Genomic DNA, 27408 nt, shown 5'->3' with positions numbered 1-27408 from the left:
CTAAGTTCGACTCTAGGTGTTATCTAAGCTGAATGTTGGAAGGTTTGGGACAGATCCTGAAGATCTGCAGATTTAGACACTCACACCAACGCTGTTCTCAGAGATGAATCTCTTATCTCTTATCTTTTGCCCCCTATCTCCTTCCTCTCCCCCCAATATTCAGGAAATTTTCGGGCCCATCCTGACTGTGTATGTTTACCCGGAGAGTCAGTACAAAGACATCCTTCAGCTGATTGACAACACTTCTCCGTATGGCCTCACGGGGGCAGTGTTTGCCCAAGATAAGTAAGCACTGGAGTCCACCCCCCCACCCCCCACAGGGTCTCATCCTGACCACATTTGCCAGCATAGTACAAATCAGGTGCTGCGAGCAAGTCAAGAGAGGAGGAACTAATTTTATATAGGTATGGGTTTTGATTCTGGGCCGTCTTTCCAAGACAAGGACCCACTTTTATTATTGTTCCTTATTATTTCATTGGGTTGGTACCCCACTTTTTCCCCTCCGAGAAGAGCTCAGTGCGGTGTGCATGGTTCTGTCCGTGCTCATTTCATCCCCACAATGACCTTGTGAGGTAGGTTAGGCTGAGAGAGGCACTGACTGCCCCCCCCCCGGCACATCCAGTGATTCCATCCCTGGTCTTCTGGGTTGTCTGTGTGACCTGTCGCGCAGGTGTGGCCTCGTGCTGTCTTAACATGATTTCCTCCCCCCACCCCTGTTTCTATGTCTCTTACAGAGCCGTCATTGACGAAGCGTCAAAGGTCCTGAGGAACGCAGCCGGCAACTTCTACATCAACGACAAGTCAACTGGCTCCGTCGTGGCGCAGCAGCCGTTCGGCGGATCCCGGGCCTCAGGTGTGCGAGAGCAAAAGTTGGGTGGGGTTTTGCACTGGGTGGGGGAGCTCAGAACCTTCTTCCTCTGTTTTAGTCACCTTTAAAGCCCTAAACGGCCTCGACCCAGTATACCTGAAGGAGCGTCTCCACCCCCATCGTCCAGCCCGGATACTGAGGTCCAGCGCTGAGGGCCTTCTGGCAGTTTCCTCGCTGCGAGAAGCCAAGTTACAGGGAACCAGGCAGAGGGCCTTCTCAGTAGTGGCACCCGCCCTGTGGAACGCCCTCCCACCAGATGTCAAAGAGAAGAACAACTACCAGACTTTTAGAAGACATCTGAAGGCAGCCCTGTTTAGGGAAGCTTTTACTGTTTAATAGGTTATTGTATTTTAATATTCTGTTGGAAGCCGCCCAGGGTGGCTAGGGAAACCCAGCCAGATGGGCAGGGTATAAATAATAATAATAATAATAATAATAATAATAATAATAATAATAATAGAATTTAAGCAGAGGTTGGATGGCTATCTGTCATGGAATTGGCCTAGGTGAGCCTTTGGAATCCCTTGCAATTCTACGACCATCTTCTTTCCTACAAGAGCTCAAAGTGGCATGCCTAGTGCTCCCCCTCATTTTATCCTCACAACGACCCTGTGGGGTAGGCTAGGCTGAGGGACAGAGGCTGTCCCCAAGGTCTCCCCGGGGGGGGGCGCTTCTTGGGGCCAAATGGGGTGATTTGAACCCTGGTCTCTCCTCCCAGGTCTGACGCTCTACACCAGGGGTGGCCAACTCCCGAGCGACTGCGATCTACTTTCAGAATTAAAATCTGGCAGTGATCTATCCCCCACTTTTGGGGGGTTCAGGTCAAAGTTGTTGAACTTTTCTTAGGGAGCTTTTTCCGTTTTTTGGGGGGTGTTAGAGGCAAGGGTCAAAGGGAAAAAGTCACTCACAATAATATCGCTTTGAATGATAACAGCCACAGAGGGAAAGCTCTGTCTTCCCTTCCACTTATCAGACAACAATGAAGGGCAGGGCAGGAGTCAGTTTCAACGACGCTGAGGAAAGGTAGCCAGAGATCAAACAGCGATCGACCAAGACCTCGCAGGGATCTACCAGTAGATCGCGATCGACCTGTTGGACATCCCTGCTCTACACCATGTTGGCTGCCCAAAAGGAATTAACAGGGAGTGCCGAGAGGAAATGTAATATTACATTTCCTTGTAATAGTGCATACTTCCAAATCCCAAGATTTATTTATTGAATATCTTGTTGTTTTTTTAAAAAAATTAGCATTTCAAAAATGTACGTCAAAGCGGTTTACAGCAATAAAAACAGAACCGTGGAAGAAAACCATAGAAAAAGTTAAAAATGCAAAGAGGTAAAGACCAATGAAAAGGCAGGCGAAAGAAGAAGAAAACGGTGTTAGCAATAGAAAATCCCTAATGTGAAATAAGTAGCCGGAGGCGCAATGAGGTCTAGCAGCTTGCTTTGCTTGTTTTGTGTTTTGGAGGGGGAAAAAAGGAAATCGTTGTTCTCAGATTGCCGTTTGCATTTCTCTCCTTTGGAAACAGGAACGAACGACAAGCCCGGGAGCCCCCACTACATCCTGCGCTGGACGTCCCCCCAAGCCGTCAAAGAAACCCACGCACCCCTGGGGGACTGGAAGTATCCGTACATGCAGTGATGCAGCTCTTGATGGTGCCTTTATCTTGGAGCCGCAGTTGGGTTACTGACCCACCGCACTGTGGATCTGCTAAAGTAGAGGCAATCTCTCGTAATGCACAGGTGTATTTAGGAACTGATGCCCCCGCCCCAAATCCCTTGGGGAACCTTATTTCCTGTTTTGGAGGAAACATTGAGGCTCAGTGCAATGTTAGCCTTTGGAATAACCTTTAATTATTAATATTATTTTAATCTTTAAAAAGCTCTCTTAATTTCAACACATTTTAAACCTTGGCAGGATTCCAGATATGCTGAGCTAAGCCCTCTTGATCCAGGTCTCTAAAAAGTTTGCATCATTCTATTTTTCCACCTTAAACTGTGCCCTGCTCCCGCCTGGGCAGAGGAATACAGTTTCTCTGCCAAGCGCAGCTTCGTTAAAATGTTGGTTCATAGGGGCATTTGCTTGTCTGAGCTGACCCTGAAGCCTTTGCACTCAGAGTTGTGGATTGGAAAAAGAGGGTTGCATCCCCCAAAAGACCTCTGGTTTCAGACTGAGCATGGATCGTATCAGCAGTGAGCACTGCAATCTTTCTGACCTGTGTGACCTGTTCCTTCCAACCCCTGTGGGGTTTTGTGGGGTTTTTTGGATAGAATCTCCAAAACCCAAGTTCCCATTGGCCAATATTATTTGGACAACAATGCCTCTTTCTTTATAAACCTCACCTGCTGTAGATTTGATCACTCAAGTGGGGCTAGGCAAAGGTGATTTTCTTTTTTTTTTAAGGATGCCTATTTTTGCAGCCCAGATATTTTTATCCAGATTCCGGCATCAACTTTCCAAATAAAATAAAAGAAGGATTCTTTGGAGGGGAAAGTTAAAATGGAATGATTGATTTGTGGGCGGCTAACTTGCAATATGTTTAACAGCTCAACACGGCTGTTAAATTCAGTGTTAATAATAATGTAATAGGGTGTATATTTGTATGTGCCTTTGGAACAAAGAGAGCTTAGTAAATCTGATTAAGATTTTATGCATTTTCGGACTTGGCTTATTAAAATACGCTTACTTAGGGAAGGGGTGGGGAAGTCAGGGCACCGCTGAGTTGCTTGATGGGAAGTTTTGTGGTTTGAGATCCTGAGAGCCAGATACAGAGGTCTGGAGGGCCACATCCTGCCATTGGGCTTGAGGATTTCAATTCATGTGACATGCACACGCTTGAGTTTGCTCAGGTTAGCTGGATCAGGGGGTTAGAGGCAACTTTCCTCCGGTGTAGGAACCCAGCTCTTGGGGATCCCACAAGTGGGAATCTGTGGGTGAAAACCTTTTAGCGTTGGGTTGAATGAGGCCACGTGTCATACTGTTAGCGGAAAAATCCGAGGGCTCCCTTGGACAAAAACAAAGACACCAACCAGGATAACTTGGAGCAAAACGGCAGCCTGTAGTCTTGGCCTTTATTGAATACTGTCGCGACAGGACTCCCACCTGCAACAAGATGAAGCAAAATGGAAGTCCAGAACAATAGAAGACCCCAACTTTTATTAGTTACTAATCCCCCAAACTACACCCCTAAGACTACATCACAACTACATCACAAAAAGGAGGGGTTGAGGGAGGAGTTGTGGAGGTAACCTGAGTATCTTGTCACCTGGCTGGCTCCTCCTCTCCCCCTCCCCATGAGTCATTTCCAGAGGACAAAAGGGAGTTGGCAGTTTCCTGCCCCCAGAGGGAAGATCTGACCATTGTCCTTTGTTCCAGTCCATGTTCAATCCACTTCCATTTGCAAGTCCTTTGTGACCTTGATGGTCTTGTCTGGGACCATCAAGGTTGTCATGCCAACTGGGTAGGGCTCCTGTGTATGTGCTGGTATGGTTAAGGGATTATGGCCATCCTGTATCAAACCATCCCCCTGTGATAGTTCTTCCTTCATGGAGTAAAATAAAAGTAAGGTAAAGGTAAAGGGACCCCTGACTGTTAGGTCCAGTCGTGGTCGACTCTGGGGTCGCGGCGCTCATCTCGCTTTATTGGCCGAGGGAGCCGGCGTACAGCTTCCGGGTCATGTGGCCAGCATGACTAAGCCACTTCTGGCGAACCAGAGCAGCACACAGAAACGCTGTTTACCTTCCCACCGGAGCAGTACCTATTTATCTACTTACACTTTGAGGTGCTTTCGAACTGCTAGGTTGGCAGGAGCTGGGACTGAGCAACGGGAGCTCACCCTGTCGAGGGGATTCAAACCACTCACCTTCTGATCAGCAAGTCCTGGCTCTGTGGTTTAACCCACAGCGCCACCCGCGTCCCTCCAAAATAAAAGTGGACCGGTGTAAATCCGATGTATGGTTGATTTACTATAAATTTATAACAGAAACGTCACGTATGTCGTGTGTGTGTGTGTGTGTGTGTGTGTGTGTGTGTGTGATGTTTGTACAAACTGAATGATGGGTGGGGTTCCTGCAACAATACAAAATGCCGTGTGACTTTGTGGACTCTTGTGTGATGTCAGCAGCTGCAGAGGTGAGCTAAGTGCATTTGCCACGGGCTGTGATCCTGCTACCGGTACACCATTTTGTTCCACTAAAGCCTCGAAAACGCAACCGGAACCACTTAATGAATTCTACAGGCATCCCGTCGATTAACGGTGTAAATAGGCTTCTTCGTCTTCAGACAAGGCGCACATCCCTTATGCTTAAAATTAATTTCCCATAAATTGCAACAGCAGCATTACCTTGCTTGGGCACGCTCTGCCACAGGACCCTAAGGTTCTAGTCCAGTTTGTGTCCTGGAAATCCAGCTGGTAACTACTCAGTTGCGAAGATGTGTAGCAAGCTGCTTTGAGTTTACTTTTCATGAGACAAAACAAGACTGAAGAATGCAAATAATAATAATAATAATAATAATAATAATAATAATACAGTGGTACCTCGGGTTACAAACACCTCAGGTTACAGATGCTTCAGGTTACAAACTCTGCTAACCTGGAAGTAGTACCTCGGGTTAAGAACTTTACCTCAGGATGAGAACAGAAATCGCGCGACGGCGGCGGCAGCAGCAGCAGCAGCAGCAGCAGCAGCAGCAGCAGCGGGAGGCCCCATTAGCTAAAGCGGTACCTCAGGTTAAGAACGGTTTCAGGTTAAGAACGGACCTCCGGAACGAATTAAGTTCGTAACCCGAGGTACCCCTGTAAATGATAAAAATTAGCCTGTACTGACTGGTAACAACTTTTTAGGGGTTCAGACTGAAACAAACTGTTTGATTTACCACTGAGCTACAGCCCAGTACAGTAACTCTGTACTGCCTACTCTGACTGGCAGCAGCTCTCCCCAAACCCTGCATCCCGAGATTCTTTTCACCAGGCAATGCCTGGGAGGGGTTTCTGCCTTAGGTGTGTCTGTCGGCTGCAGCTTTTGGACTCCTCTGTTCCAGGTTTGAGGCCAGATACTTCAGGGCAGGGAAATGTATGCAAACCAGCCAGATTGCTGAGCCCTCTGTAACATCAGATGGAAATAGCCACCAACTGACCCATCTTATTCGGCATGACTTTTCATCAGGTGTCCTTCCTGCCCCCAGAGGACGGTAGACTGAATCGTAATTGGGATGCTGGGAAAATCAGGTGTTCATGTTCTGTAAGCAAGATTCCGGGCGAGGGGGGGTGGTCATCTAGATTACAGTGGTGCCTCGCAAGACGAAATTAATCCGTTCCGCGAGTGTCTTCGTCTAGCGGTTTTTTCGTCTTGCGAAGCAACCCTATTAGCGGATTAGCGGATTAGCGCTATTAGCGGTTTAGCGGCTATTAAAGGCTTAGCGGCTTAGCTGCTAAAAGGCTATTAGTGGCTTAGCGGCTTAGAAAAAGGGGGGGGAGCGAAAAAAAAATCTCAAGACTCGCAAGACATTTTCGTCTTGCGAAGCAAGCCCATAGGGAAATTCGTCCTGCGAAGCAACTCAAAAACGGAAAACCCTTTCGTCTAGCGGGTTTTCCGTCTTGCGAGGCATTCGTCTTGCGGGGCACCACTGTACTGTATTTTTCGCTCTATAAGACGCAGCAGACCATAAGAGGCACCTAGTTTTTGGAGGAGGAAAGCAACAAAAAAAATATTCTGAATCTCAGAAGCCAGAACAGCAAGAGGGATCGCTGCGCAGCGAAAGCAGCAATCCCTATTGCTGTTCTGGCTTCTGGGATAGCTGTGCAGCCTGCATTCGCTCCATAAGACACACACACATTTCCCCTTACTTTTTAGGAGGGCAAAAGTGAGTCTTATAGAGAAAAAAATACAGGATTTCTTCTATTTCGCCAGGCTGGTGAAAGGCCAAACTCCCTGCAGTCTTGGACAAAAAGGTTGATGAGTCTCTGTAGAGCATGGTTTCCCAAACCTTGGCCTCCAGCTGTTTTGGGACTACAATTCCCATAATCCCTGACCACTGATCTTGCTAGCTAGGGATGATGGGAGTTGTAGTCCACAACAGCTGGAGACCTCAGTTGGGGAATCCCTGGGCTAGATGGCCATTCCCACTCTACAGTTTTATGACAATACACCATAACACATAGCAATTGAGGATTGTAGCCACAAATAGCTCTTTCCTTCATGAATTTGTCCCAATCCTCTCTTTTAAAGCCAATCACTGCCTCCTAATCCCTGCTGTAGAACTTGCATTTCTGTCCCACCTTTCTTCCTCCAAGGAGTTTGAATTTGGATTTGATATCCTGCTTTATCACTACCCTAAGGAGTCTCAAAGCGGCTAACAATCTCCTTTCCCTTCCTCCCCCACAACAAACACTCTGTGAGGTGAGTGGGGCTGAGAGACTTCAGAGAAGTGTGAGTAGCTCAAGGTCACCCAGCAGCTGCATGTGGACGAGCGGGGAATCAAACCCGGTTCCCCAGATTACGAGTCCACCGCTCTTAACCACTACACCACACTGGCTCTCAAGGAGCTCAAGGTGGCTTTTGCTCCCCCCTCATTTCATCCCACGACAACCCTGCGAGGTAGGTTACGCCAAGAAGCAGTGATGTGGCAGAAATCTAGTGTCCAGGGTTGGCGCAAGCGATACTTCTGAATACCAGTTGCTGGAAACCTCAGGAGACGGGGTGGTCTTCTGCTTGAATCCTGCTTGCAGACTGTCCATTGGGAGGCATCTGGGCAGCCACTGTGAAAGGACAGTGCTGGACTAGATGGGCCATTGGCCTGATCCAGCAGACTCTTCTTATGTTCTTATGATGATCTGGACAGTCTCTCGCTTGGACTACTGCAATGCGCTCAGGTGACTCAGAAACTGCAATTAATCCAGAATGCGGCAGCAAGACTGGTGACTGGGAGCGACCGCCGAGACCATATACAGTGGTACCTCAGGTTACATACGCTTCAGGTTACAGACTCCGCTAACCCAGATATAATACCTCAGGTTAAGAACTTTGCTTCAGGATGAGAACAGAAATCATGCTCTGGTGGCGCAGCAGCAGCAGGAGGCCCCATTAGCTAAAGTGGTGCTTCAGGTTAAGAACAGTTTCAGGTTAAGAACGGTCCTCCGGAATGAATTAAGTACTTAACCCAAGGTACCACTGTAGTAGTTATTGATCGCATGTCCAAAACACATCCAACTCTCAAGCTGGCTAGCTTTTGGAATAATGGCTATTATTATTATTATTATTATTATTATTATTATTATTATTATTCTGAAAGACCTACATTGGCTCCCAGTACGTTTCCGAGCACAATTCAAAGTGTTGGTGCTGACCTTGAAAGCCCTAAACGGCATTGGCCCAGTATACCTGAAGGAGCATCTCCACCCCCATCATCCAGCCCAGACACTGAGGTCCAGCGCCAAGGGCCTTCTGGTGGTTCCCTTGTAGCTAGAAGTGTAGTTACAGGGAACCAGGCAGAGGGCCTTCTTGGTAGTGGCACCCACCCCGTGGAACGCCCTCCCATCAGATGTCAAGGAAATATGCAACTATCATACTTTTAGAAGACATCTGAAGGCAGCCCTGTTTAGGGAAGTTTTTAATGTTTAATTATGACGCTGTATTATGTTTTTAATATTGGAAGCCGCCCAGAGTGGCTGAGGAAACCCAGCCAGATGGGCGGGGTATGAATAAATAAATAAATTAACAACCACCACCACCACCACAACAGCAGAAAGTTGCCCTTGCCCTCGTCCTCCAAAGAACACTGGGGTCTCCGGATCAAGATTGGTGTCATGCTCTCAAAATGCAACCCCCCGCAGCTTTGACAGAGCAGTTGGCCTGTTCTTGTAAGGTTAAATGCAAACAGGCTACTTATGCAAATCCAAAGCACAGGGTTATTTGCCTGAGCGAACCCTGAGCTTTGCATGGAAAAGGGGGAGAGGAGTTTTCTAGCATGGTGCAAATCTGGGAGGTAAGAGGGCTGAGGGGTTTTTTTTTGGTTTATGATCCCCTGACATAAACCATTTTTTAGGCAGCCTTGTCTTTAAATGTGAACAGAAGTCCATTTCTTTCTTTCTTTTAATTTTATTGACTTGTTAAGCCCCCTCCCCTCCAAAGTACAGACGACAAAGAGGAAGAAAACAAAGAATCTGATATTTAAACCACAAAGAAGGACATCCCGGAAGGGCAAAAATGCGAAGATCCAGCAAAGCTCCAAAGGGATCATGAAGTATTAACTCGTACAAAGATTCCGCTTACAAATAATAAAGAAATAAAAGTATTCTCCACCTGTGTGTTCCTTTATTACTGAGAATAAAGGCTCTCTATAGTCTTAAAAAAAATATTAGTGCTTATAGAGAAAAATACAAAACTTAATACTGAATATCTTCCCCTCCTTTTTTTGTCCAAACTAAGACTTTGATCTAAATACAATAAAAACATAAAGGGGGGGGGGGAGGAATCAAGAAAGAGCGCGAGAGAAATAAGGAAATATAATGGTTAAAGGAGAGAGAGAAATAAAATTCAGAAGGTAAGACTTTGAATTCTTCGTTTGCCATATGCAAACAACATTCACTTCATTCACTCAATACCTAACAAAGCCACTTTCTACAAAAAACATGTTCAGTCTTCAAATCCAAAGTCATTATTTTTCTTTTCCATTCAAAGTCTACGGGACACTTCCAGTCGTCAAAAAATGTGAACACTGACTTTTCTCTGGTTAAACATGTCATTTCGCCATCTCGGCTAAGTCCTGAACCGGACCATCTCTTGCCTTCACTGTCCCTAGCTTTTAAGGCAGGGCTGGGGAAACTCTAGCCCTCCTGCTGTCAAAGGACTCTGACTCCCATCATCCTGGACCATTGGTTGAGCTGCCAGGGGCTGATGGGAATTGGAGTCCAGTAACATCTGCAGGTGGCACTGTGGGTTAAACCACAGAACCTAGGACTTGCCGATCAGAAGGTCCGTGGTTCGAATCCCCGTGACGGGGTGAACTCCCGTTGCTCTGTCCCTGCTCCTGCCAGCCTAGCAGTTCGAAAACACATCAAAGTGCAAGTAGATAAACAGGTACTGCTCCGGCGGGAAGGTAAACGGCGCTTCCGTGTGCTGCTCTGGTTTACCAGAAGCGGCTTAGTCATGCTGGCCACATGACCTGGAAGCTGTACGCTGGCTCCCTCGGCCAATGAAGAGAGATGAGCGCCGCAACCCCAGAGTCGGTCACGACTGGACCTAATGGTCAGGGGTCCCTTTACCTTTAACATCTGCAGGGGGCCACGTTGGCCAAACCTGAAAAATATAAAGCGGTCAGCACATTGCAGCGAAACGACTGAGGCCTATGTTTTCACTTGAGCCATTGAGTCCAATGCCCAGGTCATGGTTCCCCACACCATGTATAATGGTAAAGGGACTCCTGACCGTTAGGTCCAGTCGCGGACGACTCTAGGGTTGTGGCGCTCATCTTGCTTTACTGGCCGAGGGAGCTGGCGTACAACTTCAGGGTCATGTGGCCAGCATGACTAAGCCGCTTCTGGCGAACCAGAGCAGCACACGGAAACGCCGTTTACCTTCCCGCCGGAGTGGTACCTATTTATCTACTTGCACTTTGACGTGCTTTCGAACTGCTAGGTTGGCAGGAGCAGGGACAGAGCAACGGGAACTCACCCCGTCGCGGGGATTCGAACCGCCAACCTTCTGATCGGCAAGCCCTAGGCTCTGTGGTTTAGACCACAGCACCACCCGCGTCCGGCCCACCCCATGGATAAATGCATGCAAATGAGCTGGTCCTTACCTGCCTCCTATGCAAAGGAGCTAGCGAAAGGCTCTGGCAGGTGGCAAGGGGAAGGTCAGAGACATCTCATCCATCTTCTGGCTGGACAGCTGCCGATATGAGGGTGCCATAAAAAAAGTGCCCCACCATGCGCTTCACCGGACTGGTGGCAGCCTGCGTTGGTGCCTTGGTGGCTGCTGCGGCCTCAGTAACCACACCCGCTTCCCATTTCCACCTGGCAGGAGATTACATCCTAGGGGGTCTCTTCTCCTTGCACGCAGAAGCTGTGGGCAGGCCCCAGCTCAGCCCCGCGCAGGAGGTCCCCATCTGCAAAAAGTATGTACCGGGTATCAGAAATGGGGGAGGGCCAGGGCCGGATTTAGGTCTGATGAGGCCCAAAGCTAGTGAAGGTAATGGGGTCCTTTATATGTCCAGCTGTCCTTTGTCAACAACAAATGGTTGCTGTTTTTTTGTGTTGAATTTATGAATATGAAAGTGTGGTGTGGTGGTTAGAGTGTCGGTCTAGGATCAGGGAGACCAGGGTGAGACTCCCCACCTGGGCATGGAGTTCACTGGGCGACCAGGGCGGGGGGCAGTCACTGTCATCACCCAGCCTAACGAACCTCGCAGGGTGGTTGTGGAGATTAAATTGGGGAAACCATGAGCTTCTTGCAGAAGAGGTGAGATATGCATGCAAATATAATAATAATTCTGAATATCCAGTGCTCAGTCCAGTATACCTGAAGAAGCGTCTCCACCTCCATCGTTCTGCCGGGACAATGAGGTCCAGAGCTGAGGGCCTTCTGGCGGTTCCCTCGCTGCGAGAAGCCAGGTTACAGGGAACCAGGCAGAGGGCCTTCTCAGTAGTGGCACCCGCCCTGTGGAACGCCCTCCCATCAGATGTCAAAGAGAAAAACAACTACCAAACTTTTAGAAGACATCTGAAGGCAGCCCCGTTTAGGGAAGCTTTTAATGTTTAATAGGTTATTGTATTTTAGTGTCTTGTTGAAAGCCGCCCAGAGTGGCTGGGGAAACCCAGCCAGATGGGCGGAGTATAAATAATAAATTATTATTATTATTATTATTATTATTATTATTATTATTATTATTTATGGACCAAATAGGTATCTCAAGCCATTTGCACATGTGGTCATGCAACCACTCCATGTAGGCACCTTATATATAGAAATGAGCAAACCCGTGATATTTGAGGGAGCAGGCTAGCAGGCGGGGCCCATTACTTACATCATAGGAGCCTACATAACAGAAAACACTTGCTGTATGTAGGCTTTATTTATTTTTTATCTTATATTTTGGAAATGTACATCCAGGTTTTTTCCCTTTAATCCCCCCCCCCCCATCAAGAGAGTAGGGCCCTAAGCTATAGCTTGTTTAGCTTATATGTAAATCCGGCACTGGGGAGGGCAGGTCATTTTAGGAATGAAATGAGATTTCGGGTGTGGATTCATAGAAGTGTCTGGGGTACACCCAAGAGTTATATAGTTCAAACCCCTGCAGTTCAGGATCCATAGCTAAACAATCTCTGGCAGGTGGCTATCCAATCTCTGCTTTAAAACCACTGGTGAAAAAGAGTCCACCACCTTCCAAGGGAGTCCATTCCACTGTTGGAATAATAATAATAATAATAATAATAATAATAATAATAATAATAATAATAATTTTATTTATATCCTGCCCACCCCAGCCAAAGCTGGGCTCAGAGTGGCTAACAACAATAAAAGTAACACAGCATTCTAAAATCAATTCATTTAAAATCAATTCAAATTCAAATTAATGGAACAGCTCTTTCTACCATATATTTTTCTTCCTGGTCTTTTGTTGGAATCTCCTTCCTTGTGAAGCTGTTGGTTCGGGCCCTGCTCTCCAGAGCAGGAGGAAACAGGCTTGCTCCATCTTCCATGCGGCTTATCCTTTAGATATTTGAAGATATCTCCTCTCAGCTTCCTCTTTCCCATGCTAAACATACCCAGCTCCTTTGACCGTTCCTCATCAGGCTTGGCTTCCCTTGATCATACTGGCCACTCTCCTCTGCACACGTTCCAGCTCGTCAAATTCCTTCTTAAATTGTGGTGCCCAGAACTGGACACAGGACTCCAGGTGTGGAATATGCATCTGGACAGGCTTGCCTGAAGGCCAGGAGAGCTGCTGCCAGTCAGTGCAGGCAGCTAGACCATGGGTCTGATGGCTTCTGATCATAGCTGTCAACTTATAGATTTGAAAATAAGGGACCAGCGGCCTCAGAAATAAGGGATCAGCAGCCAAAATAAGGGATCAACAATTACTTTGATAAAATACATATTTTGTTGCGTGCAAATGGCTTTAGATACCTATTAGGTCCTATAAATTACCATATAGCATATATTCAACACAAAAAAACAGCAAAAATTTGTTGTTGACAAAGCACAGCTGGACATAGAAAGGGCCCCATTACCTTCAGTAGCTTATTTAAGGGACATCATCAATAAGGGACAGCAGTGGGACATGGCCCTGGGATAAGGGACTGTCCCGCCAAATAAGGGACACTTGACAGCTATGCTTCTGATGTTCTTGTGTTTCACATTTTTTAACGATGCTTGCTGGAATCCTTTTAAAGAAGAGCAGGCGACTCAACCGGAGCTTTGCCCGGCCTTCCCGGTCCAGAGCTGGCCCTCAGTGCATCGCCTCTCACCCCTCTCCCAGGTACAATCTGAAAGTCGTGAGCTACAGCTACCTCCAGGCCATGCGCTACGCGGTAGAAGAGATCAACAAAGCCAGCGCCCTCCTGCCAGGGGTGCGGCTGGGCTACGAGATGGTGGACGTCTGCTACCTCACCAACACCATCCATCCGATCTTATACTTCCTCTCCAACAACCGCTCCCTGCTGGATATCGAGACCAACTACACGCAGTACCGCCCGAGGGTGGTAGCCGTCATCGGGCCAGACTCGTCTCAGGCAGCGGTGACAGCCGCTTTCCTCTTGAGCCAGTTCCTCGTCCCACAGGTAAAGTTGGTGGCCCTCCTCGGCAGGAGCAGAGAACTGCGGGCCCCAGGGGTGGAATGCGGCCCCTCACACCTCAACGTCTGGCCCTTGGAAGCCTCCCAAGGCCACGCCTCCTCTCCACAAGCCATGCCTCTGGCCGGCCTGGAGTCATTCTCTCAGTATTTTCGCCTAGCTGGCATTATGTATATCCTCCAAAAGTTCACTGATGAAAATAGGGATGTCCTGTTTAATAATAATAATAATAATAATAATAATAATAATAATAATAATACCCACCCATGTGACTGGGTTTCCCCAGCCACTCTAATTTGCACATATTACCAGCTTACTTAGCTTTGACTTCCCTCCCCCCCTTCTATGGTTCATTTCATTTTTCCTTTACCGCTGCATATTCTAGCTACCGTATTTTTTGCTCTATAAGACTCACTTTTTCCCTCCTAAAAAGTAAGGGGAAATGTGTGTGCGTCTTATGGAGCGAATGCAGGCTGTGCAGCTATCCCAGAAGCCAGAACAGCAAGAGGGATTGCTGCTTTCGCTGCGCAGCGATCCCTCTTGTTCTGGCTTCTGAGATTCAGAATATTTTTTTTCTTGTTTTCCTCCTCCAAAAACTAGGTGCGTCCTATGGTCTGGTGCGTCTTATAGAGCGAAAAATACGGTATTTCTTATTCTTTCTTTTCCAGTTTTCCCCTCCACGTGTAGTCCAACTGCTCAATTTATTCCCACCCTGCTAACGTTTTAAGTTGTTTACAATAATTTTTCAAGTATTCCGCAATCCCCCCCCCCACTCTTCTTTAAAAACTCTTTCTTCCTAATCTCTGATTCTGCTAGTTTAAGCTAGCGGTTTCTACATATTCCATCAGTTTCATCTGCTAGTCCTGCCTTGCTGGTGCTGTGCCCTCCTATGAGGTTCTCTTCTTTGGTCGCCCTGAGGGTGACTCGGCTCTCCTTCATAGCTGTCAACCGTCCCTTATTTGGTGGGAAAGTCCCTTATTGCTGTCCCTTATTGATGATGTCCCTTAAATTTCCTGGGTTTCCAAGGAAGCAGCTCATCTCCCTCCCTCCTTGCCGGCCAGGGAGGAGGGAGGCTCCAACTGTGTTGCTTGGCTGCGTTGCTCACCTAATAAGGAGTCTAAGAACGACTGGGGGGTGGAGCTTGCATGCCTTGTGTCAATCAAATCGGCCGCGTTGTCTGGGGACTTGCCTTTGCTCACCGCTTCCCAGCGGAGAGGTTACGGTGGTTTCCCTTGTTGCATCCCCTTTCCCGGGTTGCTGCGCTGTGGGAACCACCGCTTGAGGCTTTGTTTGGCTGCTGGTTGACTAAAATCCCTTATTTTGGCTGCTGATCTCTTATTTTCAAGGCTGCTGGTCCCTTCAAATCCGTAAGTTGACAGCTATGCTCTCCTTCCACTCCAGATCACCTACAGCGCCACCACCGAGTTCCTGGGCAACCCTAAGGTCTTCCCGGTGGCTTTCCGCACCATCCCAAGCGCCGAGCAGCAGATCGCTGTTATGCTCCAGCTCCTGCAGCACTTCAAGTGGAACTGGTTCATTGTCCTCTCCAGCGACGACGACTATGGCCAACAAAACCTGCAGCTGTTGCGAGCCCAGGCCACCCGAGGCTGCATTGCCTTCCAGGAGACCATCCCAGTCCAGGGAAAGGATCCTCACGATTCGGGCAACAGCACAGAGGAGTGGATCAGCAGTATTGTGACCAAGATCAGCAGGAGCACGGCCAAAGTGGTGATCATCCTCAGCCTGGAACTGCCTCTCCCCACGTTCTTCAGAGAAGTCATCCGCCAGGAGATGACGGACGTCGTGTGGATCGCCGCAGAGGCCTGGTCCATCGACCCGACCACCCACGACGTCGCCAACATCTCGAGTGTGGGCACCATCTTTGGTGTGGCCGTGAGGGAAGTGCCCGTCCCTGGGATGGACGACTTCCGCATCAGGGGTCCGTCCCACCCGGGGGAAGGCGGCGAAGGCCAGGACGCCTCCGGCGCGGCAACGTGCAACCAGGAATGCGACGACTGTCTGGCGGAGGCTTGCTCCTACGACAAGAGCCTCCGGGGCACAGGGGACCGCATCAACTTCAACGTCTACTCGGCCGTTTACGTGGTCGCGCATGCCTTGCACCAGCTGCTAAGATGCAGCGCCACGAGATGCGACCGGCGGGAGATTTATCCGTGGGAGGTGAACTCCCGCATCACTGCCACATGGCTGGGGAGGGAGGGAATGTACCGTATTTTTTGCTCCCTCCTAAAAAGTAAGGAAGGGACGCGGGTGGCGCTGTGGGTAAAACCTCAGTGCCTAGGACTTGCCAATCGTATGGTCGGCGGTTCGAATCCCCGCGGCGGGGTGAACTCCCGTCTTTCGGTCCCAGCTCCTGCCCACCTAGCAGTTCGAAAGCACCCCTAAGTGCAAGTAGATAAATAGGTACCGCTTTATAGCGGGAAGGTAAACGGCGTTTCCGTGTGCTGCACTGGTGCTGGCTCGCCAGAGCAGCTTCGTCACGCTGGCCACGTGACCTGGAAGTGTCTTCGAACAGTGCTGGCTCCCGGCCTCTTAAGTGAGATGAGCGCACAACCCTAGAGTCGGACACGACTGGCCCGTATGGGCAGGGGTACCTTAAAAAGTAAGGGGAAATGTGTGTGCGTCTTATGGAGCGAATGCAGGCTGCGTAGCTATCCCAGAAGCCAGAACAGCAAGAGGGATTGCTGCTTTCACTGCGCAGAGACCCCTCTTGCTGTTCTGGCTTCTGAGATTCAGAATATTTTTTCCCCTGTTTTCCTCCTCCAAAACCTAGGTGTGTCTTATGGTCTGGTGCGTCTTATAGAGCGAAAAATACGGTATTCATGGAGGCCTGACCAAAGGCGGGAGGCTGCAAGACACGGTTGTTTAGGGTTGGATGGAGAAAATGAGGCCAGGGAGCCAGCTGAGGCCATCCAGACCTCTTTATCTGGCCTCTGGGGGTCCTTACAGGCTGTGCCCCGTCCCAAAACCACACCCCCGCCCCAGGGCCCTACCCCCTCACTGGCCCTGACTTACCCAGTGGACGGAGGATAGAGAGGGATGATGAACGCGAGTGTAGAAATTTGCCTACCAAAGAAAAATTTGAACCAAATTTTGCCTCTGGTTCCGCAAGTGACTAGGGCTGGGCGATTATCTGGTTTTCAACAATGCAATATGTCACCAGGTAAACATTGCGACATAACCAATATATCACGGTGTCTGAAATAAGGATGGAGCTATGTACTGTAGAGGCATCGGCTGGCTTCACGGTTTCCCCCCACGCTGTGATTTTTTGTACACAAACACAAAGACGCATCATGATTCACAATATATTCCCAGGTTAAAGATTACAAAACTGGTATCGTGATATGGAGTTGAAACAATTTTGGACGATATACCTTGCCCAGTCCTAACACACACTGTGATTTACAATATATTCCCAGGTAAAAAATTACAAAGCCGATATCATGATAATGGACTTGAAACTAGTTTTGGACGATATATCGCCCAGCCCTACCAATGACCCCAGTAAGGAGACCCAGGAGGAAATGCAGCCTTCCAGCTACAAAAAAAAAAAAAAACCCCTTTCCAACAGTCTGCCATCATTCCAGGGCCACTGGGCACAATCTGTTGGGTCAACTGCTGGAATGACCCCATGTGGGTGGTGCTGTTTTGGGTACCTAAACAACAGCTGAATGCTGAACATTGAAACTAGAGGGAGAGATAGAGCCTGGGCAGGGATTGGCTCTTTGGGGTCAGCTGACAGAATGCTAAAGTGGGCCCCTGGTACTGCAGCACAGAGGGCGCCCTTGAGGTAAGCAAAAAATGACATAGGGTGTTTCTATGGGGGTCACTCACTTGCTGCATCTGCAAGAGTAGATTCAGGGAGAGCGGTGGTGGTTGTAGTGTGGTTTTGAGGCCTGAGCTCAAAATGGCTTGGCGTTGCCGCACAAACAGTACCTCTCTCCTCGTGTTGTAGCTGCTGAAGGAGATGCACAAGGTGAACTTCACCCTGCTGAGGACCGTGATCAACTTTGACCAGAAAGGAGACCCACCGAACGGTTTCGAGGTCATACAGTGGCAATGGAACGTTCCCGGCGAGCCTTTCAAGAAGATTGCTTCCTATAATTCGTTGCAGGGAAGGCTCGACGTCAATGAAAACATCATCACCTGGCACACCGCAAACAACACAGTGAGTAGCGTCTCAAGGGACTCCCATGGCTGCCCTGTGCCAGACAGCCCATTCCACCTCCGAGGTCTTTCTCCTGTTGTGGAATGAACCCATTGGGTACTTACTAGATACAAGGGTCTTCTTAGTGGTGGTGGGAACTTCCATTGAGACCTGGCGTTGTATCTCAAGGTTGGGGGGTGGGACATCTAAGGCCAGGTGTTGTTGGGCTCCAACTCCCATCAGTCCCAGCCAGCATGACCTATGGTCAGGGAAGATGATGGGACCTAGAGTCCAGCAACCCATGGGAGGGAGGCAGCAACAGGCAGAGTTGTGGTGGAGGTAGCCTAGGGCAATAAGGACAAGTGATTGCCTAATTAAGAGATGGGCACCTTGTGGTCCTTCAGACGTCCTTGGACTACAACTCCCATCAGTCCAGTGTGGATGGCCAGTAGTCAGGGATGATGCTGGGAGCTGTGGTTGAACAATCTTTGGAGGACCACAGGTTCCACCCACCTCTGATTGAGAACTACAAATGTCAAAAATGGGGATTTCAGGGAGTTTAGGTGAGCTAGCGGAGGTTTTGTTCTAACTGAAGCTTGTGGACAGTTTTCAAGGACTGCACCCACCGACCCCTGACCCCCCAAATTGCAACAGTCTAATCTGGAAGGGTCCAGGCCACAAATTACCATGGACTAGGGTTGCCATATTTCAAATTTTCAAAAAAATTGAGCTTTTTGAGCTTTTTTTAAAGGACGTTTGCAAAAATCTACCCTTCCGACATGGGTTGACGTGCGTCCGGGTTTTCCCGGACATTACAGCAATTTCTGCCTGGATAGTATTTCTGACTGGCTATGTCAGGGAAATTCTGGAGATGTGGACAATATTGACCGTCACTTTCTGAGGAAGGTCCACAGCTCGATACCTGCTTGGAGATCTGAGGCTCAACCCCCAACAGAGCCATCGGAATTGTCTCCGACCCAAAACCCTGAGGAAGCTGCCTGAAGATCATTGCTCCACTCAGCTCAATACTTCCTGCACTGACCGGCAGAGTTCACCTGGGTTCCAGGCAGGGAGTCCTTCCCGGCCCTACCTGGAAGTGCCAGCGATTGAACTGCAGGCTTTCTGCATGCAAGGCAGGAGCTCTGCAACTCAGCTCCTGTCCTTCCCTATAATTTACCAATATGCTTTAGGGTGAATGCAAACAAGTCCATAGAAATCTCAGTTCCCCCCTTCTGATAGATATCTGCACCAGGCGGGTCCCACAACTTGTTTACATTGGCTCAAGACTGCCACCTTGTGCCTGTTTGGAGGTTAACTCCTTGAGGCGTCCCTGTATAGAGCTTTGTCTTTGAAAGACAGATATAATAATCACCGCTGCTTTTTTTTTTGTCATTTTGAAAATGTCTACAGTGCATGTAAAGGGGATGAAATTGGGCACAGAGCTGATGAAGGATGCCAGGGCTGATGAGAGCTGTAGTCGCAGGTATTTTGAGGGTACCAGGTGGATGAAGGCTGTTTCAAGACATAGAATTGTAGATTTGGAAGGGCCATCTAGGACCATCTAGTCCAACTCCCTGCAATACAGGAATCTTTTACCCAACGTGGGACTTGAACTCACAACCCTGAGATTAAGAGTCTTATGCTTTACCTGCTGAGCTATTGGGAAAAGGGTCCTTACAAACAGGTGGACATGTTCTGTTAGGTACTGATGTCCGAATCCCCACAGAGCGTTGTAAGTGAAGAAACACCTTGGATTGGACCTGGAGATGAACTGGAAGCCAGTGGAAGATTGCCAGGCCTAATGTGATGTTCCAAACATTAGGTAAAGGTAAAGGACCCCTGGACGGTTGTCCAGTTAAAGGCGACTATGGGGTTGCAGTGCTTTCAGGCTGAGGGAGCTGGAATTTGTCCAAAGACAGCTTTCCGGGTCATGATGCGAGCATGACTTAACCGCTTCTGGCACAACAGAACACCTTGATGGAAGCCATAGTGCACGGAAACGCCGTTTACCTTCCCGCCACAGAGGTACCTATTTATCTACTTGCACTGGTCTGCTTTCAAACTGCTAGGTTGGCAGGAGCTGGGACAGAGCAACGGGAGCTCACCCCATCACGGGGATTCGAACCGCCAACCTTCTGATCAGTAAGCCCAAGAGGCTCGGTGGTTTAGACCACAGCGCCATCCGCATCTGTTTTTGTTTTGTTGCTGATTTTTATCTTTTGATTATATCCAAGAGTTGTGGGGTTTTTTTTGCTGTTTTTAACTCGTTGTAAACTGTTTTAATGGAACGCGAGTGGCGCTGTGGGTTAAACCACAGAGCCTAGAAGGTCGGTGGTTTGAATCCCCGTGACGGGGTGAGCTCCCATTGCTTGGTCCCTGCTTCTGTCAAGCTAGCAGTTCGAAAGCACGTCACAGTGCAAAGTATGGCGGGAAGGTAAACAGCGTTTCCGTGCGCTGCACTGGTTTGCCAGAAGCGGCTTAGTCATGCTGGCCACATGACCCGGAAGCTGTACGCCGGCTCCCTCGGCCAATAAAGCGAGATGAGCGCCGCAACCCCAGAGTCGGCCACGACTGGACCTAATGATCAGGGATCCCTTTACCTTTACCTTTAAACTGTTTTAAGGGTGGTTGTTTTGTTTTGTTTTTTTGTTTTACAATCACGGGGTTTTGAACCGCAGCAATTTGACACTATACAAAGGAAAGCGCACAGCTAAGCTACTCCAGGATCACTGCCAGAGAGGCAGTTATCCCGTTGCTCGGTCTCTGCTCCTGCCAACCTAGCAGTTTGAAAGCACGTCAAAGTGCAAATAGATAAATAGGTACCGCTCCGGCAGGAAGGTAAACGGTGTTTCCGTGCGCTGCTCTGCTTCGCCAGAAGCGGCTTAGTCATGCTGGCCACATGACCCGGAAGCTGTACGCCGGCTTCCTCGGCCAATAAAGCGAGATGAGTGCCGCAACCCCAGAGTCGGCCATGACTGGACCTAATGTCAGGGGTCCCTTTACCTTTACCTTTAAACTATCTGTGTCTCACCTGGAGATGCCGTTAAGATCCTGCACTTCTGGAGCCGTGTCTTAAACACATCACTGGGAATGAAATTCCAAGGAACTCAACAAATAAATGTAACTGACCGAAATTGACAATTTTCCTGGTGACAACCCTTGGCATCATGGACGGGCTTACAAACAGAAGACCCTCTGCTCTGGAAGATGTTAGAGGGCCTTCCTGTAGGAAGGAAGATTCCGATTTATCACCATGATAAAATAAATAATAAAAATTGTGTGTGTGTGTGGGGGGGGGATGAACAACAAAAGGGGAGCAAAAGTTTGAGCTGGCTAATTTGGGCGATTGACATTCAAAGGTCTTGGCATTAGCCTTGTTAGAAATCCCACCCCCTTGGCCACAAAAACGGAAAGGCTTTGGAGTGTCTAGCAAAAAAGACAGGTTTTTGGTTTTTTGGGCAGTACACTTTGTTTATGAATAAGGTGGCATATAAACAGTTTCTCCTATTTATGCTCTAGTATGGTTTAGAAGAACATACAATAGTTAAGATACAACACACCCAAGAATTTTATATATTTATCAGATTTATATACTGCCTTTTGTCACCTGATCTCAGGGCTGTTCACAGGATAAACAGACAAGATAAAAAACACAAGTCAATAGTTAAAACAAAAACAAAAAACACACAATAACCCCCCCTTCCAAAAACGCATTTAAAATGCTGTAAAATATTAATCAGCCTTATAAGACAAAGAAACAAAAATACAGATACAAAATACAAATTAATATATAACACTTAAGAATTTTATTTTATTTTATTGCTATAATTGTATCCGTAGTCATATGGTGTGCACATGATAAGAAAGCAAGGGAATTAAGATTAACATTTTGGTTTGTTTCGTTTTTGTTTATTTCACCACACACACTGCAGTGTTTCCTTTTGCAAGCAGGTTGCACAACGTCCTTCTTCTATTTTCTCTCTCCTTCCTTTCTTTCTTTCTTACTTTCCTTCTGTAAATCCTCACTTTCCTCATAATGTTAAAACGTCAAAAAAAATGTGCACGCGCGCGTGCGCACGCACACACACACACACACACACACACACACAGTGTGTGTATGTACCGGTATATAAGTGGTGAGCACATCAAGTATAATTCTTTTCATGCTCTCTCATTTGCAGGCGCCTCAGTCCATCTGCTCAGAGCAATGTGAGGCGGGACATAAGAAGAAATTGATCGGGGTGCTCACCTGCTGTTTTGAGTGTGTGCAGTGTGAGGCCGGGACCTTTCTCAACAGCAGCAGTAAGTTTCTGAATACCACTTGCTGGAAACCACAGGAAGGAAGAGCTGCTGTTGTGCTCAGGTCCTATTTGCAGGTTTCCTTTTGGAGGCGCATCCGGGTGGCTGCTGTGAGAACAGGATGCTAGAGTGTACGAGTCCCCATCTAATAATAATAATAACAATAACAATAATAATAATTTATTATTTGTACCCCGCCCATCTGGCTGGGTTTCCTCAGCCACTCTGGGCAGCTTCCAGAAAAATATTAAAATACAATAATTTATCAAATATTAAAGGCTTCCCCAAACAGGGCTGCCTTCAGATGTCTTCTAAAAGTCAGATTGTTGTTCATTTCCTTGACATCTGGTGGGAGGGCGTTCCACAGGGCAGGCGCCACTACCAAGAAGGCCCTCTGCCTGGTTCCCTGTAACTTCGCTTCTCCCAGTGAGGGGACTGCTAGAAGGCCCTTGGCGCTCGACCCAGGAGTGTACGAAGGGGGGGTCATCCTGGGCACCACTCAGGGGTATGTGTGACAAGATGGCCCGCTGCCCCCCCAGCTGTAGAGCGGCCAAGGGCGTGCACGCAGTTAGTATGGGCGCTGCTCGCACGGCGTCCGTATGGACTGCCACTCTCGTGCGCTGTCGATATGGGTATCCGTACGGGCTGCTGCTCACATGACGACCGTATGTGCTGCCGCACGTGCGCAGTCCGTATGGACGTTGCACGTGCGCCGCCAAGCGGTTCGCCCCGCCCCTGGCTGGACCTCAGTGTCTGGGCTGAACGATGGGGGTGGAGATGCTCCTTCAGCTATACTGGGCCGCGGCTGTTTAGGGCTTTAAAGGTCAGCACCAACACTTTGAATTGTGCTTGGAAACGTACTGGGAGCCAATGTAGGTCTTTCAGGACTGGCGTTATGTGGTCTCAGTGGCTGCTTCCAGTTACCAGTCTAGCTGCCGCATTCTGGATTAGTTGTAGTGCAGGTCATCTTCATCTGGTCTGATCCAGGAGGGCTCTTCTTATAATCTTATGTCTACCATCAGAGTTTGTGTAGGTGGTGGGTATGGGGAAAAGCCTGCCACCCACTCTGCTTTTAGCTTAGAGAAAAGGCAAGTCAGTGATGTTAGCGGTCTATAAAATGATGCATGGCCTGGGGAAAGCAAATGGAAAAAATAGTTTTCCTCCCTCTCTCATAACACTAGACAGGAGTTCCAACTTGGCCCCCCGACTGTGGGGAATATTGTGGGTGCTCAGGCACCCAGGACCCCAGGGGGTTGGCGCCTATGACACTCAAAACTGTGACTCATAAGAAACCGAGGGCATTTTGGGAAATGATATATGGTGAGATAAAAAAGATGTTTAAATGATAATACAAAACAACAGCAACCCTGAAGCTTTTCTCTTAGGGATTATAGGGTCTAGGGCTGCATTAAAGTCTTTGTAGACCATTGGCACTCTTATAATCGTAACGCCCCCTGCCCATCCTTCCAATATTAGATCTACAGATAAATATGTACATTTTATAGGCACCATAGTCATAGATCCAAGTACACGAGAATTCTGCTACAACCTGCCCAGTTGCAGTTGTGAGAGAAGGAGACCCATGGCTTTTCAGCTCTGTGAGCAAGTAAGAAGATCTCTGCTGGTGGAGCTCTAAACATTTAGCATGCCTAATGGAAAAACCAGACCCAGCCAGAGGGTCTACAACGGAAGCTAAAGCTTCTTAAACAGGGGTCAGCAAACTTTTTCAGCAGTCCACCGGTCCACTGTCCCTCAGACCATGTGGTGGGCCGGACTATATTTTTTGGGGGAGAAATGAACAAATTCCTATGCCCCACAAATAACCGAGAGCTGCATTTTAAATAAAAGCACACATTCTACTCATGTAAAAACAGCAGGCAGGCCCCACAAATAACCCAGAGATGGATTTTAAATAAAAGGACACATTCTATGCATGTAAAAACATGCTGATTCCCGGACCGTCCACGGGCCAGATTGAGAAGGTGATTGGGCCGCATCCGGCTCATGGGCCTTAGGTTGCCTACCCCTGTCTTAACAAACAAATGCAAATGCAGAATAATAATAATAATCAGGGAATTTCTGCGTTCAGAGAGCATCCTCTTTAGTATTGAAACAAACATGACACAACATAAATCTGCTTCAAGACTGAGAGGAAAATTCATTGCAAACAACTAAACAGAATATCCTCCCAAAGCCACAGAGTGAAATATTGCGAAGGAAGGTCAGCTAGATAAATTCTACCTTTTAAAATGGTTTATAGTTGGGCCAAAGATTGTCAGTTCACTTTTCCCAGTCACCACCCATCCATCAACCAACCTTTTTGTTGGACAAAGCAAACCAATTAAATTTCCAGCCCCTGATATAGTGACAACTTAACTTTGACTAATTATGTGTGTCTGTGGTGTGTGTCCTTTTTGGTCGGCAGACAGTTTCACCTGCCAGGAGTGTCCGCTGGACATGTGGTCGGAACCCGGCAAAGAAGAGTGCTTCATGAAACAGCTGCTCTACATCCACTGGGGCGGCGCCATCTCCATCGTCCTCCTTTCTCTCTCGACCCTTGGCCTCCTGGCGACCTTGTGGACCTTGGCCCTCTTCACCCGCCACTCTGCCACGCCAGTGGTGAAGTCTGCCGGGGGCCGCCTCTGCTTCCTGATGATCGCCTCCCTGGCCGCTGGTTTCTGCAGTGCCCTCTTCTTCGTGGGCCGTCCGACGGAGCTGGTTTGCTTCTGCCGCCAAACGGTCTTCAGCCTCTGCTTCACCACCTGCATTGCCTGCATCACTGTCCGCTCCTTCCAGATCATCTGCGTCTTCAAGATGGCCGCCCAGTTGCCTCGGGCCTACGACGCCTGGCGGAAGTACAACGGGCAGAGGGTCTTTGTCGCCGTCGTCTTGGTCATCAAGGTCTTCATCGTAGCGCTCAATATCTACTTCAACAAGCCGGTACCCTTCCGAACCCGGGTGAGCAACCACCCGGCCGTACTCATCTTGATGTGCAACCAGGACTACCGCGCCACCACGGTCTTCAACAATGCCTTTGACATGAGTTTGTGTTTCCTTTGCTTTTGCTTTGCCTACATGGGGAAGGCCTTGCCGAAGAGCTACAACGAAGCCAAATACATCACCTTGTGCATGACGGGCTATTTTGGCTCCTGGGTGGCCCTCTTCCTTGTCATGTCCATTTTCGAAGGGTTCGTGGTGATTGTCTTTGAAGCGGCCACCGTCCTGTCCAACTTGTTCAGTATCTGCGTGGGCTACTTTGGCCCCAAATGTTACATCCTTTTCTTTCACCCGGAGCGCAATACGACCGCCTTCTTCCAGGATGCCATTCAAAGCTACACCATGAGGCAGGAGTAATTCCAGAGCCTTGTGGGATGAAATGGACACCTGTTGATTTGTACATTGCTGCTCGGAGAGAAGGTTGTGTGGCGAGTTCCCGCCCCCCCCCCAGTGGAAATAAAGACACATGACACAATTATTAAGGTTAATGGGCTAAATAAGGCCACAACTTTATTGGTTACAGGTGATGAGCAGTATTGGCTTAGGCATTGGTCCTAACCGACTATCTGGCTTCAGCCTGTCTGCTTGAAGTCCGGGAAGGGTTAACCACCAGTAGGGGGAGTCCTGCTGATGCACATCAACTAGGAACTCCCCCGGGGTCACTGTTCGGGGGCGTGCCTTAGGCCCTCACCTCCATAGGCTTCGGACAGGACCACGCCCCCCGGAATCCTTTATCGGGCTATCCTTCAATATACGGGGCAGGTGATGGCGTTACCTCTCCTCTTCCATCTATAGAACTATACCAATGCCTAACTGCAAATACCCAGAAAGTTGTGATGATTTGCTACGAGGTAGGCGAAAACCAAGTGGCTGGTGCCAATTTGACAAGTGGAAAAATTCCTACCAGGCCCCTCAACGGCGACCAACCAAGGTCCATAGCAAGGTCAAGGAACGAAAACCTTAAAGGGTGGGAGGGTGGGAAACAGGAACAGCTGATAGGCGGGAAAGGAGGGAGATCCCTGGCTGCGCCTGCGTTAAATAGGGCAGGCCACGCCCCCAGAGCCGGCTGATTGGCTGGCCAGGGGGTGATGCGGCTGGGGATTCTCCCAATCGCGTGGGGGCTGGGGCTGTGACGCCTGCAATCTGCAGGGCGGAAGTGGCTTTCCCTCCCTCTTCCTTCCTTGTCACTGGGGTTCTTTGGTGAAGCTGATTCCGGATGAGCAAATGGAAAGGACTTCTTGACACAGAGTAGAGTTAAACCCACGGAACTCACTGCTGTAAGATGCGGCCATCAACTCGGGGTTATAGAATAATAGAACCATGGAATTGTAGGGACCCCAAGGGTTGTCTAGTCCCCAAACTTGGCCCTCCAGATGTTTTGGGACTACAATTCCCATCATCCCTGACCACTGGTCCTGTTAGCTAGGGATGATGGGAGTTGTAGTCCCAAAACATCTGGAGGGCAAGTTTGGGGATGCCTGCTGTAGATGGAATCCTTTAAATCAGCCTTTCTCAACCTATGGGTCCCCAGATGTTGTTGAACTACAACTCCCATCACCCATAGCTAGCAAGGCCAGAGCTCAGGGATGATGGGAGTTGTAGTCCAACAACATCTGGGAACCCACAGGTTGAGAACTGCTGCTTTAAATGTTTCATTATGTTTTTATATACGTTGGAAGACTCTCAGGGTGGCTGGGACAAAACAGTCAGATGGATGGGATGTAGATAAAAAAAATATTCTTATTCTTAATATGGAATAGGATGTCCCTATTTTCATCATAGAAAAGTTGGAGGGTATGTTTGGCTCCTGTGAAAGCAGGATGCTGGACCGGATGGGCCATTGGCCTGATCCAGTATCCAGTTTCTTCTCCTCTCCCTAACCACAGCACCACGTTCTGCCAGGCTTTAGAATTGTGAAAACACCACCACATACTGCTTTATTACCAATGTTCACGGCGAATAAAGTCCAATCCCTATGTGGAATCTGAGTCTTTTATAAAGCTGGCCTACTTACTGTTTGATTCTCTTGAAAAGCTCTGATTTTCCCCTCTTTTTTCTGCCAACTCCTTCCTCTCCTGGTCTCCTCTATCTTCAGACCAGTCTAAGCCAACCAGCTCAGAGACAGAGAGGCCCATAGCAAACGTTCTCAGATGCTCTTTCTGTAAGTTGGGGCAAAGCTTCAAGAGGATTTCCCCCCTCCCTCTCTCTCTCAGCCCGAACTCTGAATTTTCATGGCTTCAGTACCTTCAAATCAGCTCTTTAATGCTATTGAAACACCTCTTTTT

General features: G+C 48.5%; 3 protein-coding genes across 3 annotated transcripts in view; 2 read left to right on the top strand and 1 right to left on the bottom strand.

Moving 5' to 3' along the window:
* The window catches only part of LOC308483762 (delta-1-pyrroline-5-carboxylate dehydrogenase, mitochondrial-like), a 31237-nt gene extending 27718 nt beyond the window's left edge, over positions 1–3519 (top strand). Inside the window, exons 13-15 of the mRNA XM_081017962.1 lie at positions 164–285; positions 735–853; positions 2398–3519. Coding sequence (XP_080874088.1) covers positions 164–285; positions 735–853; positions 2398–2510 — 354 coding nt within the window. The 3' untranslated portion in view covers positions 2511–3519. The remainder of the gene's footprint in view (positions 1–163; positions 286–734; positions 854–2397) is intronic.
* The window catches only part of LOC308483777 (paired box protein Pax-7-like), a 169194-nt gene that overhangs the window by 8274 nt on the left and 133512 nt on the right, over positions 1–27408 (bottom strand). The gene's annotated exons all lie outside the window — the stretch shown is intronic.
* On the top strand, positions 13377–25507 carry LOC308483754 (taste receptor type 1 member 2-like). The gene is made up of 5 exons (XM_081017937.1): positions 13377–13647; positions 15061–15837; positions 17636–17848; positions 22009–22129; positions 24552–25507. Exons 1-5 carry the CDS (start codon positions 13387–13389, stop codon positions 25478–25480), a joined length of 2301 nt encoding a protein of 766 aa, XP_080874063.1. The 5' UTR covers positions 13377–13386; the 3' UTR covers positions 25481–25507.

The sequence above is a fragment of the Podarcis pityusensis genome, assembly GCF_964106645.2.
Source record: "Podarcis pityusensis genome assembly, chromosome: 8".
NCBI lineage: Eukaryota > Metazoa > Chordata > Lepidosauria > Squamata > Lacertidae > Podarcis > Podarcis pityusensis.
The sequence above is the reverse complement of the archived record's forward strand: the minus strand, read 5'-3'. Positions and strand labels throughout refer to the sequence as shown.